The 13,629-nt window shown below is 40.0% G+C and overlaps 1 protein-coding gene across 3 annotated transcripts in view; it reads right to left on the bottom strand.

Moving 5' to 3' along the window:
• Window positions 1–13,629, bottom strand: part of LOC102227618 (transcription factor SOX-6-like) — a 144,859-nt gene that overhangs the window by 82,788 nt on the left and 48,442 nt on the right. For all 3 annotated transcript variants that reach the window (XM_023352828.1, XM_023352841.1, XM_014471878.2), the window contains 2 exons: window positions 11,954–12,191; window positions 7,913–8,123 (listed from right to left, as the gene is read on the bottom strand). In XM_023352828.1, the coding sequence (XP_023208596.1) occupies window positions 7,913–8,123; window positions 11,954–12,190 (448 nt within the window). In that variant the 5' untranslated portion in view covers window position 12,191. The remainder of the gene's footprint in view (window positions 1–7,912; window positions 8,124–11,953; window positions 12,192–13,629) is intronic.

The raw sequence follows: 13,629 nt of genomic DNA, 5'->3' as shown, positions 1-13,629 counted from the left end.
TGGGACTCGTAGGGAGTTTACATGATGGATCAACACTAGCGTACGTCTGATCCATGTCTTAAAGTTGCAGTATGAGACTTTAATTTTTTTTTTTTTTTTACCTATTTGTTAAAACTGCTACTATGTCAAGACAATGTAACATGAGACAGATAATCCGTGAAAAGATCAATCTCCTCCACTTCCTCCCTGAACTGCAAACAAATGAATGAGGTATAAGAAGAATATAACACTTACATGAAAAAAAAACCAGAGGTGATAATTAAAAAAGTACAAAATTCACATACATGAATTGTTTTGAAAGCCTCCTCACGCTGTCCTTGCGACACACGGTGGGTTTCAATATGTCTGAAATTAGCGCTTTAGCATTAGCTTCCACTAAGTACCATGCAGGTATTGCGTTTTAGCATTTTCTCCTTTTTGCCAATGTTGTGTGTCAATATGTCTAGCGTTAACGCTTTAGCACTGGTTTCCACTAAGTACCATGTTGGTTAAACCATTTCAGCATTTTTTTTTTTGTCGATGTGTGTCAACATGTCTGACATTAGCGCTTTAGCATTAACTTCCAATAGGCTTCATGATGCTATAGCGCCTCAGCGATTTTTTTCTTTTTGCCGATATTGTGCGTCAACATTTCTGACATTAGTGCTTTACCATTAGCTTCCACTAAGTACCACGTTATATAAGTACCATATAGCATTTCAACATCAACTATTGTTCATGATTTGTGCTTTACGGTTAGTGCAGCTAACCTTTTAGCTAGTGGTGCCCACCACTGCCTAATAACTTTTTCCCTGACCTGTCGGCTGTGTTTGTTATTCAGTTTTGTTCACTAATGTTCTCTAACAAACCTCTGAAGCCTTCAAAGACCCAGCAGATTAATACTGAGTTTAAATCACATACAAGAAGACTCTACTTACTGATTAGGTGACTTCCGAATGTAATTAGTTGTCCTGGACTTAATCAGATTAAAGCAGGCTCAATAAAAATGTCTCTCACATAAAATCACAATAAAATTTGTTGAAATTTGTGGTGGTAACAGGATCAAATGTAAAACAAATTCAATGGGCGGGAATACTTCTGCAGATATATGGCTGAACTCAGAAATAAGTCTCCCAGTTACCTCAGCGCAGCTGCAGTTGAGCCCCGTCTCGTTTGCAAATGAAACAAACTGTGCAGTGATTCAGCCCCGCTCTGCTTTTAAGCAGGGATTAGTGTGATTTTAAGTGTCTGCCAGGCGCCGGAGCTGCGTTAGGCCCATTAGATGGCTGACTAAGTTGGCATAGGGGCACGCTACCCGTGCCAGGCCCCCGTTAGCAGCAGGTCGGCTCTATTGAGGAGCAACAATGCAGATAATCATAATTCGCTCATCAAACGCGGGAAGGGGAGCCTGATTGCACACTTCAACGGGTTTGAAGTTAGTCGGCTGGAATCCCAGAGTGCTTCGACTTGGCGTTCTGCTTTTACAGGAAACAGAACCAACAGGAAACCTATGACAACAGGTTATTGTTTGGCTTCTTTCTCTTCAATGTGTTTCCCACTCTCTTCAGCTTCTTACATTAGTAGCTGCGTTTCCATTGCAAATTTTTGTCTGTGTTCTAATAAAATCAAAAAAATGCAATTGTGGTGTTTCCACTACGTATGAAATGAAATTAAAATCACACATGAATAAGCTTGCTCACACAATAAGTCATAAAAATAATGGCAGTGATAAACAGTTACATGAGACATATTCATATTTCAGCCATGGTGCTAGCACTCATCCTTTATCAGCCAATCAGAGGAGACGTCTGCATCTTATTCAGGCATTGGAGCAACAAGCTCCGCCTACTGGGGAGCAGCTATGAATGTGATGTTTTAGAGAAACTGAAATTGGAGATTTTACAGAAGAGTTATGGATTCAAACATCTTTTTATGACCTGTGTGAAGTGGTGGGAGCTCTGGTGGAACCAGCTGATCATTGTGCGAAACAACCCAAAACAAACCATCATCCTCCTACTACTTCCTGTTGTTTGCTTCCTCATTTTTTAGATCAATCTGGCTGTTGATCTAGTGACTCGTGCGATGTGAAAAAACAGGGATTAGTGTGATTTTAAGTGTCTGCCAGGCACCAGTGCTGCGTTAGGCCCTTTAGATGGCTGACTAAGTTGGCATAGTCAGTCAATTATTGTGGTAATTTGTAGACAGTAATTTGTAGAATTACTTCTGCTGTCATTTGCAGTTTTGCGAAATGACATCAATCTCGATACGGCCGAAAAACCACCTCATCCTAGACCAAAACTTTAGTTTTTTCAAAATCTGAGTGTTTCCACGAAGCAAATTTTGTTTTCATAATTTCAATTTGTACAATTTCATGCTTAAGGGAAAAATGCATTTCTGTTCCCTCCGTACGCCTTTCTGTTTTACTTTTTCCCCTTTTCTCTGCTGACGTTACCTCGTCCCGGCCTTGAGCATTCTTCATTCGAAAAACAAACAAACAAACAAACAAAACCAGCCTAACAGTCTAATATGTGCTAAGTGCTTTAGCAGCGCAGAGAAAGGCTTTTGTGCTCAGCGCGCCTTTGTGTCCAAACCTTCGGGGCAACGCAGCCGCGACTCGACATAAATACAAAATTGTCGAGAAAAGCCCCTCTTTTGGCTCGCGTGTTGTGAAAGCCCAGGTGAAAAGTGGAGGATTTTCAGCAACCAGCTGTGTGGTAACACAACTACCTGACACTGTCTTGAAGAGTTCTCGATAAAGCTTTTAAAGGCTGAGGCTGCACTTGTGCTAAGAAAAGGAGAGAGAGGGAAAAGACATAAATCTTTTAGAACTTACAGCGAGGCCATGTCTATTTATTAGAACTGTCATGGGCACTTAGGGTTCCTCTGAGTAGTGGGGCTGCTAACAGCGTGCCGACATGGGGTTAAGCGACATGTTCTGCTGCTTTTGCTGCGGAGCGCACTGAGATCAGCCATGCTCCCTAATAGAGTCCATTCTATCTGATCGTACAGTAAACAGAACCAGAGCGAGTTCGGGTTGAGGAAAGAGTCACAAGAGCTCTGTTGAGGGAGAGGGGGGCGTCACCGTTCTGATACTAAACGGGTTCCTAACCTCTGAGGCGTCAGAGGAAGATCATTTAAGAAAAAATCATCTTAATTCCTGCCTTAACAGGATGGTCCCTATTCACCGGGGCGACCTTGCGCTCCTGTGCATTTTCAACAAATTAAAAACAAATCCGACAGATTGTGAATTTGCAACACCCCCGTTTGTCGCCGGCACAACAAGAGCTTTGATTTAGGATGGGAGCGAGGTCGGCGTGCGGGAGAGAAATTCCATAAAGTAAAAAGACTGCTGAAGATTGAAGGGTTGAAGACAAGAGAAGGAAGTCTCTCATCAGGTGAAAATGGGAAGAAAAAAAAACATGGCAGACAGAGAAAGGTGCAATTAAAGTAGCCTATTCAAACATTCAAAAAAGAGAGAGAGAGAAAAAAATCAGAAACAGAGAAAATAAAAAAAAAGTCTGATGCTTTAATCCTCATCAGTTGTGAAAGCCACAGAAGGAGAGCTCACTTAATGAAGCATTCAGCCTCAGACATCGATGGATCGACTCGCTTCATTTTGGCGAAGCTCATTAGGTGAGAAAAAAAACAGAAAAAGAAAAAAGAAGCAGAAGTGCCCGTCAATCCGTAAACAGCGAATCCAGAGTGGAACGCATTTCCACGGCAAACAGCTGAACAATGCGCCTTCAAGGATCACAGCAATTTACGGGAACATTTTAGGAGGCCCCGTTCACACACGCCGACACCGTACAGTGAGGCGGGCCAGGAGGCGCCGCCATCGCACACGCTTCTCCTGTTTGATTTCACCGAAATGTTCAAGATCTTTTACTCTGTGGCAACAAAGGAAATGACTAATACAATGCTGCCGTGCAGGTAGGACTATATGACATATAAAATTAAAACAAAATTGCTGATTGATCTCTGACAAAGATTGCACATCACAAGATTTTCCCCGTCTATGCAAAATTTATGTCCATCAAATTGCGAGCTGGTCAAGTTATTCGTCAAGTAAAAATTTTGGAAGTTCTGTGATTCGTTTAAGGAAAAGAATGGAGCGAGGGGGGAAATGACATTTTTTGTAATTTGACCTGCTGATCATCAGAGTCCTTGAAAACCAAACTTGAGCTGATTTGCTGATTCCACAGAAGTGGAAAACACCCATTTAAATGGATCAGTAGGAGACTCATGGAATACTAAACTGGAGTTAAAAATCCCACAGTCAAACAAAAATGTACATAATCTAAACATATTAAGAAAATTATTTCTACTACTGCTCAAATACTAATATATTTATTATTACCTGTATAATGATATCCTTAAAATTAACATACTATTTTTAGTACATAAGTTCAGATAAAAATGCTGTAGCACACCTTCTAAATTCAGTAATAGCTTCAAGTGCTTTTATTCCATATTTCTCTTAAAGGAACAGGGACAGCAGTAAATAACTCTCTTGTGGTCTGTATGTAGTGTAAATCCAGATTTGTTGGTCCTGGAGGCTGAAACTAATAGTCAAAGCAGAGCTGAGATCAAAGTGGACTTCCTCCATCTTAAAAAAAGTTCGATCTCAAAAAGGTCGGAGTGATTTATGGCAGTGCTAGCTTATTAACATTTAAACTATCATCACCTTTTGTTTGATAGCTGCTGAACAGAGAAGTGAATGATCATTGACACAGGAAGTGGAGGTGGTGTGCCACCAAAGAGCTTCCAGTGTCAAACAGAGAGTCATATAAAGCATTCTGATTTGTTTTTAGCCTCCGGATAGCTGCTAGCTTCAGCCTCGGGTTATAATGAATTTTGATTAATACCTAATGCAAACACCAAGAGATTTATCTGCTGCAGGTAACTTACCTATTTAACTACCCCTTTAATAAAAACAGCAAAACTATTATAAGCTGATATTAGCGGTGCAGTAAGTCGGGCTAACTGTTCAGCTAGCTAGCTTGGCAGTGCGTAGCAGTCCTTCTGCTAACAGTTTCCCAGCTGTTGTTGTTTTACCTTAGTGTCAATTCTAAGAGTGCTCTTTTAGTTTCCTCACAATGACCACCCTTGTCTTTCATGACTGGAAACTATTTTTAAAATTTTTCTTCCTAATGAGGTAAAAGTGTAGCAGTGGCCTACTTTAAGCTAGCTGGCAGGCATTGAGAAGCAACAAGTGAGGAAGGCACAGCACTACGTTCTTCCATGCTCCACCCTGTTTTAATTACATTAATTATCGGGCTAAAAGCTGCTTCATGCTAGTTAATTACTAAGTAAATTATTAAGGAGAAGACGTGAAGAAATGTTTGTGTTGGCGCTTATTGAAACAAAGCAGTCTCACCTTTTAACTTATATCACTTTAGATTAGAGGAGGGAAATGTCAAAACACCTTTTGAACCCCCCAACAGACACACACCGTTTCCTTTTAAGCAGGATCCTGTGAGGTAGATAAGAAACACAGCTACCTGCCTTTCAACTCAAGGCACCATTCACTGTACTACGCCTCTGGCTGTCCCGTTCTAGCCAACTTTACTGTATCAATAACACAGTAAAACCTCTAAATGAGGGAGATCAAGAGCTCCTGTGATATCATCACGATTACTATCTGCACATAACAGTAAAGAGGGGTGTTTGACGGGTTTAGATCTGGCTCGCTTTGGGGAGGGAAAGGGCGAGCCGAGGCATGCCGGGAGGCCTCGGAGAGAAAGGGAAACCTGTGTTTTCACTGACTGAAACTGTGATCTGACAGTCGAGGGATAAGCCACTTGTAATTTAAGATGTTCAAAGATCTTCTGAAGAGGAAAGGGAAAACAAAATAAGCATGGACGACATGGCTGGTCTCACTCTGTAAGCAACAGGGGGAGAAGATAGAAAACATCTTGTCTATGAAATATGAGGCATTAAAGTAATTTAATTGAAGGTTTTGTTCAGACAGTTTTAGCTGTTATTATTGTGAAAAAATCCTACTGTAACTGTCACTAATTTCCCCCAGTATTATACGAGTGGCTATATTTTGCAGTCAAAATACTTAAGACTTAAGAGTCATAATTAAACCTGCAAACTTTATTTGTATATTTCCATTTGCTTAGTGATTGTCCAAACAAAAATTACCAACAGACATGACTGATGAGTGCAGACTATTTTCTTACTTTGACCTTTCATTGACCCAACATTTACTTTAAAGGAAATCCATATATGGAGATAATTGAATAAAAGGACTTGGCCCATATAAATTCAAACTACGATGTAACTATGTGAAAGGATTTTTAATCCATAAAGACAATGTGACTTTGTGATGGTTTCAGTCATGATAAACAGAAAATACACATTTTTAGCTGTAGTTTTATGTATCAAGTAATAATTAGAAGAAAATAGTTATATGAAATGAGTAAATGAATGAAAAAATTATAAGTATACAGAATCATTATTTGTTGAATAAAAATTAAGCCAAAACAAAATGTGTAGAGATACAACAACAAGCGGTTTTAATAATTAATTTTAATAATTAACATTGAAAAAATCTATGTCATAAGACATCATCTATGTCCCACATCATGGAAATTAAAAGTTTCATATGAAGACTTTGTCACAAGAGTTTTGAAGAAGTTTTAGTTTTTACTACAGGCAAAAGGAAACAACAGAAGTAGTTCTCTGCCTCTAGCTTCCTTGTTCGGCTAATGCTAAGTAAGCTAACTTTTATTCAGACGTTTGTGATTTTTTTTAATGACCTGCTCTACTTGTTTGCTTGTTTTCCAATTTCTTAGAAAAATTCACACCATGGCAAAAGTGATAGATTTATGAAGTTTTAGTTTTTACTACACGCAGAAGGAAACAACAGAAGTAGTTCTCTGCCTCTAGCTTCCTTGTTCGGCTAATGCTAAGTAAGCTAACTTTATCAAAGAGTTTGTGATTTTCAAAATGACCTGGTCTATCTGTTTATTTATTTATTTTTTTCTAATTTCTCTGTTGTTGTTGTATAATATTTAGAGCCAGAGCTTTCCACTTGACAAGACTGTCAAAATAACACAAGGCATTTTGCCTGAAGCTTTTTGGCAAGTTTCTACTTTGTCAGAACTTCCTGAGTAAGAACTTCCTACAAACCTTCCTGCAAATATTCTTCCCTATCAAGTTAAAACACGCGAGTCTCGATGCTTATTGTGCATTCCTCTGTGACTTCATTTTTTTAATAAAGAACAAAAGTTGTCAAATCTGTCAGTATTATTATTACCACAACTACTAATGATATCTACATGTATGTTCATTGCGTAATGGTCAGTGAATCAACTTAAACCTTTAATAGTCCTTTTAGAATTTTTATACATTTTAACAAATCTGATAATATTGCTAACTGTGAATTTGTTCACAATAGTCATGATACCCAATGAGTCTGTAGTCTGTAGAACTACCCTTCACAATAATAATTTGTAGTGGCTTTTTTTCTGTATGACTTCATCAATTTCTCTCACATAATGGTGGAATTGCTTTGTGTTTTTGACGCTTTTTTAGGTCTGGTTTGAATTATTTCACAACCTGGGAAAGACAAAAAACTTTGGCAATGTCTTCATACCAAAAATCTTGGGATTAAAATTGTACTTCCTTTTAGTCTAACTGGATCTATTTATTGATAGATTTAGATTATAAAACATCTAGGCCAATAAATCTTCACACACAGCCTAAGCCGAACAGAAGTGTTGCTCTCAGACTTCGAAAAGCCATCGTCCAAAGCAAGACAACAAGAGAGGTTGTCAAGTGAAAGACTTGTTACAGTGTGTAGTATCCAGGTCTGAGCAGAAAGAAATGCAACACTAAACAGAGGGAGCTGTCTCCTGTGTTCCCTGAATACAGAGATGAAAAACCACGCACACACATATTCAACTAGCTGAAGACTTTCTCTCACCGTCTTGTTCCGACTTGGTCAGCTCCACGAGCTTCTTCTGTTTCAGTGTGTCAACCACGTCTGCCAGACTTCCTTTACGCCGCTCGGGAGTCCCGAAGGCGAGGCCGATCACCGACTCCCCTCGATCCCTGGAACACTCCTCCGGCTTGGTAGGAGAGGTAGAGTTAGTCCGGTAAGGGTAGCCAGAGCAGCCTTTGCTGCCTTCATTGTCCTGAGAAGAGATAGACAACGAGCGTTTAAACTTCAGCACCACAAATGAATGAAAAAGGTCTGCAGAATGGACCATTTTAAAAGGGCAAGACTTTCGGTAGAAAACAAGAAGACTGAACAAACCACAGAACAGTTCCTATTTTATCCCTTGGGCATGTCTGTCACGAAACACGCCGGATTTATCAAAGGAGCTTGGCCGTCTCAGACGCAAGTGTCTACACAAAGGGTGACCAACTCCAGAGCAATCTGAAATTTTTAATGCTCCCTACAACTTGACAATGATGGTTTGTGTGGTAAAAGTTTGAACACTGCCGGTCTATACATTTCCCAGGGAATTGTATAGACTGCACTGCTATGCTAACATTGGTAGCAAATGCTAGTTAACTATTCTAGAATAATTAGCCAATGCTAGCTAACTATACTAGCAGTATTATGCCAGGATTGTTAGCTAATTAACTAATGGTGGCTAACTATGCTAGCTTAATAATGCTAGCAGAGTTAGTAGAAAACAAAGTTGGTTTGTTGTATAACAGTTCTTTCAGCTAAAATTGGTCTCACTAGATCAAAGTTTTATATTTCCACAAATGAATGAGTAATGTTTATGTATCTGAAAACTGTCTATGCAGACATCTTATTCATTTTTACCACAGCCACGTCATTATGCAGTATGTGCATAAAGTATTTTTTTTAGCTTTAGGTGATGTTGGAATGGCCTGACTGGATCGGTACTTTTATGTTTAGGATTGCATTTTATTTCTGGCGGAACCTGACATTGATCTACCTGCCACCAGGAACGCTGTGGTCCGACCCAGTTCTATATTTTATAACACCTTCTTTTAGCGCGCGTGTCATAATGTGACTGAAAATAAGATGTCAAAGCCAAGGATAAGGCCTTTTCAGCCAGAGGAGTGTGAACGCACCAAGACATGAGAATATGTCAGACTCTCAGAGAACAACGCCAGCTGTCTGAAATTTTTGTAAAGGATGAACTCTGTAGTTGTTAACTATTTGCAAGATTTTTATTTTGAGAATGAAAGGGCGGATTGCTTTTATTATATGCAGAGAGACGACAGGTTCAGTCATATAAAGACGTCTGAAGTGATTCTGATTTTATGGTTACCTCAAGTGGATACTTAAGATTTGGTCATTATTAGACCTCAACGGTTCAGCGTGAAACTTTTTCTTTTTCTTCAGAAAGTTGACTAATTCTTGTCTTAAGTGCAAAAGCTACCTATCCGCTGCCTATTGAACACTTTTAGTGTTTTCCTCCGTCGGTATAAAGTGTCTAGAATTATCAAGAAGATAATCCTCTCAACATGAGCACATTGTCCCAAACAACAGACACTTGAGCACAGGTGTCCCAACACCGGAGCTATTTCAGGATGCTTTCTCCGCCCCCTTAGAGAGTGAGGGGATCTCCGAGAACTTTTGGAGGCTTATGTTTCAAAGACAACAGGCTTTGCTGAACACCAGGATCTTAAGACGTCCTTGAAATGGCTCCAACAAGGGGCCCCTGTTGTGCACTTTGTCTTTAAGCAGGAGATACCTCTGTAATGAAGATTGGGGGCAAATGGAGGGAGCCAGGGCTGGGGGGGAGGGTAGTGTGTCACTTGTAGACTCTTCAAGAGCGATTATTTTCTGCATGCAAAGGAACGGTGGGGGAAGATCTAAATGATCTGACGCAAGTCAATGACAAGACAAAGGTTTTACAGGGTCTTGCAAAACGGTTTCAACACTTAGAGCTTTTTTTTTATGTAACCACAACTTTGGATTCAAGACTTTGTCACCCTTTGAAGGCCATGTAAGAAACACAGTAAACAGGTAGCAGGTGCTCTGTTTAAATGGGAAGGAAAGGTATTTTTTTTTTTTTTTGTCTAAAATGCTGCGTATGGCAGATATCCATCACTGGTGATGGCGCCGAACACACCACACCCAGGGAACACACAAGACAGGTCAATGATGACGCTCTTGACTCACCATCTCCACCAAAAAACTCACAGCACAACCAAGTAACTATGTTACCTTCAGTTGTTATAAAAATGCTGTATATATCAAATATGACTTAAAAGAAATTTGACATTGATATTTAACGACTTGAAAGTGGGTATCTGTCTATTGAAGAAACTCCTGCTCTTTCTGAAACTCCGCCTTCAGGAAGTCATCACAACATGGCTCCTCTATTAACCCTTTAACAACGTTTTTACCAGTGTTTCACTGAGAAGCAGCTACTATAACGAGCTCAGCTGATGCGCAATTCCCACTGTTGTTTGCTAATTGCTCCTAGCTAGTCTGAAGGAGTTGCGTGGGGGAGCCATACGGCAAGGGGAGGCAGGAGGGCTTGGAAACTGCAGCTCCAAGGAGGAGCGTCTCGTGTTCTGCACAGTTGAATGGTTGCCATGAGGATTAAAGGATTTCTCAAACATGCTTGAAAGAATCAAAGCAACACTCCAGGTTTGTTTTTATAACATGATGAAAAGCTCCAAAAAATAAATTATACACCATAAACCTGCAAAACCGTTTTTATGTTTTGGATCTACAAAAAACAACTATTCTCTTTCCAACAAACAATATGACTACAGTACTCAATTTTTTCAGCTTCATTTATTGTTGAATAGGTAAAACAAAATGTGTAAAAATCATATTTTGTTTTTCTTTTTTATTGCTTTTTCCCCTCATTTCTTTTGGCTCATGTGACAGAAAAAGGTTGGACACCCCTGCTCTACTACATCCAATCTGACTGAGTTTGAACTGTTTTGAAAAAATAATCAGTCTCTAGATGCAAAAATATTACATGCTACTCTTTTGAAATGTATTTTTGCACAAAAAACAAAATGTTTTATTGTTCTTCCCCATTACAACAAGGAATTACTTTTTGTTGGTCTGTCACATCATCAAACACACTTAAAGTTAGCGGCTGTAAAGTTTCAAAAAGTGGTGCTGGATTTTGCAACTGAATCACTGACTTTATGGAGTCAAAATTTCCTTTTTGCTACAACTTTGTTATGTTTATGGGACAAAATTCCCCTTTTGAACTGACTTGTTTAAAACTTCCGAGTATTCAGGAACATGTTTGCCTTGAGGCAGCTTTAAACCTTGATGCTAAAGCAAAAAAACAAATCAAAGTTTCAGCATAAATCCGCAATGCTTAAAGTTCGGACACGATTGCTAAAAATGGCCGAATATGAAATGAAATCTTAAATATCCTCATCATTAAAGATGATGTTTTAATACAGGGCAATCTACATTACGGCTGTATAGTTCTGCATTGGAATAGCGAAGTGTGTTTGACTACAAGGACAGACCGAAAGAAATCTCTTTCCAAGAACTTTCCTAAACTCAGAAGCTCAAGCGAATCCTGCTTCATCTGCTGGGAACCGAGAGAACCTAAAGCCGAGCAACACGTACACACACACACACACGCACACGCACATCCACCTGAGAACACACTGCGGAGATGAGAAAATTCTGGGGGTATAACCCTCCAGAGGAGGACCCTCACAGGGCAGCCTGCAGCACCGCCTGCAGCAAACAGACCAGAAACAACTGCTGCTGTGTGAAAGTGTGTGTTCACTCCGGGTCAGTGTATATATATGGATTTAAAAAGGCGCACGCAAGAGTGCACAATCATCATTATGCATGAGAATTTGCAGACCCAGTGCACTCCAGCATGTACTCCATGAGTGTTTTATGAGCTGCGTGGCCCCGAGTGTGTTCACTGTGTACACACACACGGCAACCGCATAATATTTCACAGAGCTGAGCTATAGCGACGCATCTCTGGTGTAAGGTAACGGTCCGGTTCTCAGCAGCCGAGCGTGATCGACGGCTCACCATTACGGTCGGGGCGACTGTCTCCCACTCGATGATGTCGGCCGGCGTTTTCTTCCCGGCGAGCGGGGGCTCGTCCGGGCAGGGCCGGTCGCGTGGCGGGGTCGTGCCGGGGACCGTCTCCGTCAGGCCATCCCGCTCGTCTCCGGCCCAGGCCGCGTTGTTATCCTGATCCGTGGCGTCCGCCTCCTCGGATGGCGGTGGGTGGAAAGGAGGCGTTGCTCGCATGGAAGACATCATTCTGTTGAAAACAAAGATGAAGAAAATGAAAGAGGTTGATTCCGACAGTGAATGTGAGAACTTAAAAACTCCAAGTAAAACACAATTTCTCTTCCTACTCAGGTACACCGTTTGCTAAAAAAAATCCCAAAATATTCAGAGCAGTAATTAAGCAGGGTAGGCAGTAAATAGGACTGAAACGAATAATTGTTTAGTCGTGATTAATCATTTATTGAAATAATCGGCAACTAACTTAGTAATTGATAAATCGATTACTAGAGTATACCGACTCAAAAAAGGTCCTTGACTGAAACAAAACCAATATATTCAGAGCAGTAACTCAGCCGAAACTGTACAAAATATATATACATTTTGAATTTAACATAAAAACACCTTTCTCTGTCCATATTTACCCCAAATTCCTCAAGTGGGATCAATTTTATATTCCCCTGATTCAAATTCACTAAAGGAATGCTGTGTTACTGCATTTTAGGCAATAAAACGTTTATTTTTCTAATTTAAAAAAGGAATTGAGTTATTAGTTTATTTTTACATTTTTTAGTGTATTTCTAATATTGTATAGGAAAGGTATAAGTAGTTCAATGAAAATGCTGCCGAATGTGTAAATTTTTTATGCAATTAATAAATTAATTTCCAGAATAATTGATAGATTTATCGATTACTAAAATAATAGTTAGTTGCATTCCTAGTTTTAAATAATCAAAACAATAACTGACAATGCATGCATACAAACTAAAGCAGTCTGGTTGGGTCCGATTTTGCTTCTCCGACTAAAAATGGCAAAACGCACAGGCAGGTTGTCAACATCAGTGTTCCGTAAATCAGAGTGAGCTTTCCGTCTGAAATAGGGAACCCCCTGGGTGCCCTAAAACGTGAGCATGACCTTGTGTTAAAAAAGTACGAGCAGGTTTGCACTCTGTGTGAGTGGGGGGCGTGAAGGAGGGTGAACGATATTCAATTTACAGCTGACTAAAGACTTGCATAATAGAATAAACCTGATTGTGAAAGAAAAGGGACGGGTGGTTGAGGGAGTAGAAGTTCCCGCCACAAATCAAAGAGAGGTTAATTGGAGAGTGAAGGTAAACTGTACAGGATTGCTATCTGGGCATGACTCCTGTTCAGGGACTTTTTGGACCATAATGTTCTGTCTGTGTCACTTTTTACTGCCTCTTTTGGAGCGCGCCATGCAATGACTGCAACACAGATTAAATTAGAGGAGGGCCATAGGTGTTATGCCATGAAAAGTGAAACTTGCTCAACTCTGACATGAAGAAGTTTGAGAACCCTTAGCAGAGTATCAAGGCAATGAGATTCTGTACATCTGTGTTGTAGCCTAAAAACAAACTGTACCGCTTCTGACCTGTTGCTTCAGTGACATTTTATGTCGTTTGTCCTACAAATTCATCATGTTCAAGTTAAAGGTTTGCGTGTAGCTCAAA

This window comes from Xiphophorus maculatus, chromosome 2 (assembly GCF_002775205.1).
Source record: "Xiphophorus maculatus strain JP 163 A chromosome 2, X_maculatus-5.0-male, whole genome shotgun sequence".
Taxonomy (NCBI): domain Eukaryota; kingdom Metazoa; phylum Chordata; class Actinopteri; order Cyprinodontiformes; family Poeciliidae; genus Xiphophorus; species Xiphophorus maculatus.
This window is presented reverse-complemented; position numbering and strand designations above follow the sequence as displayed.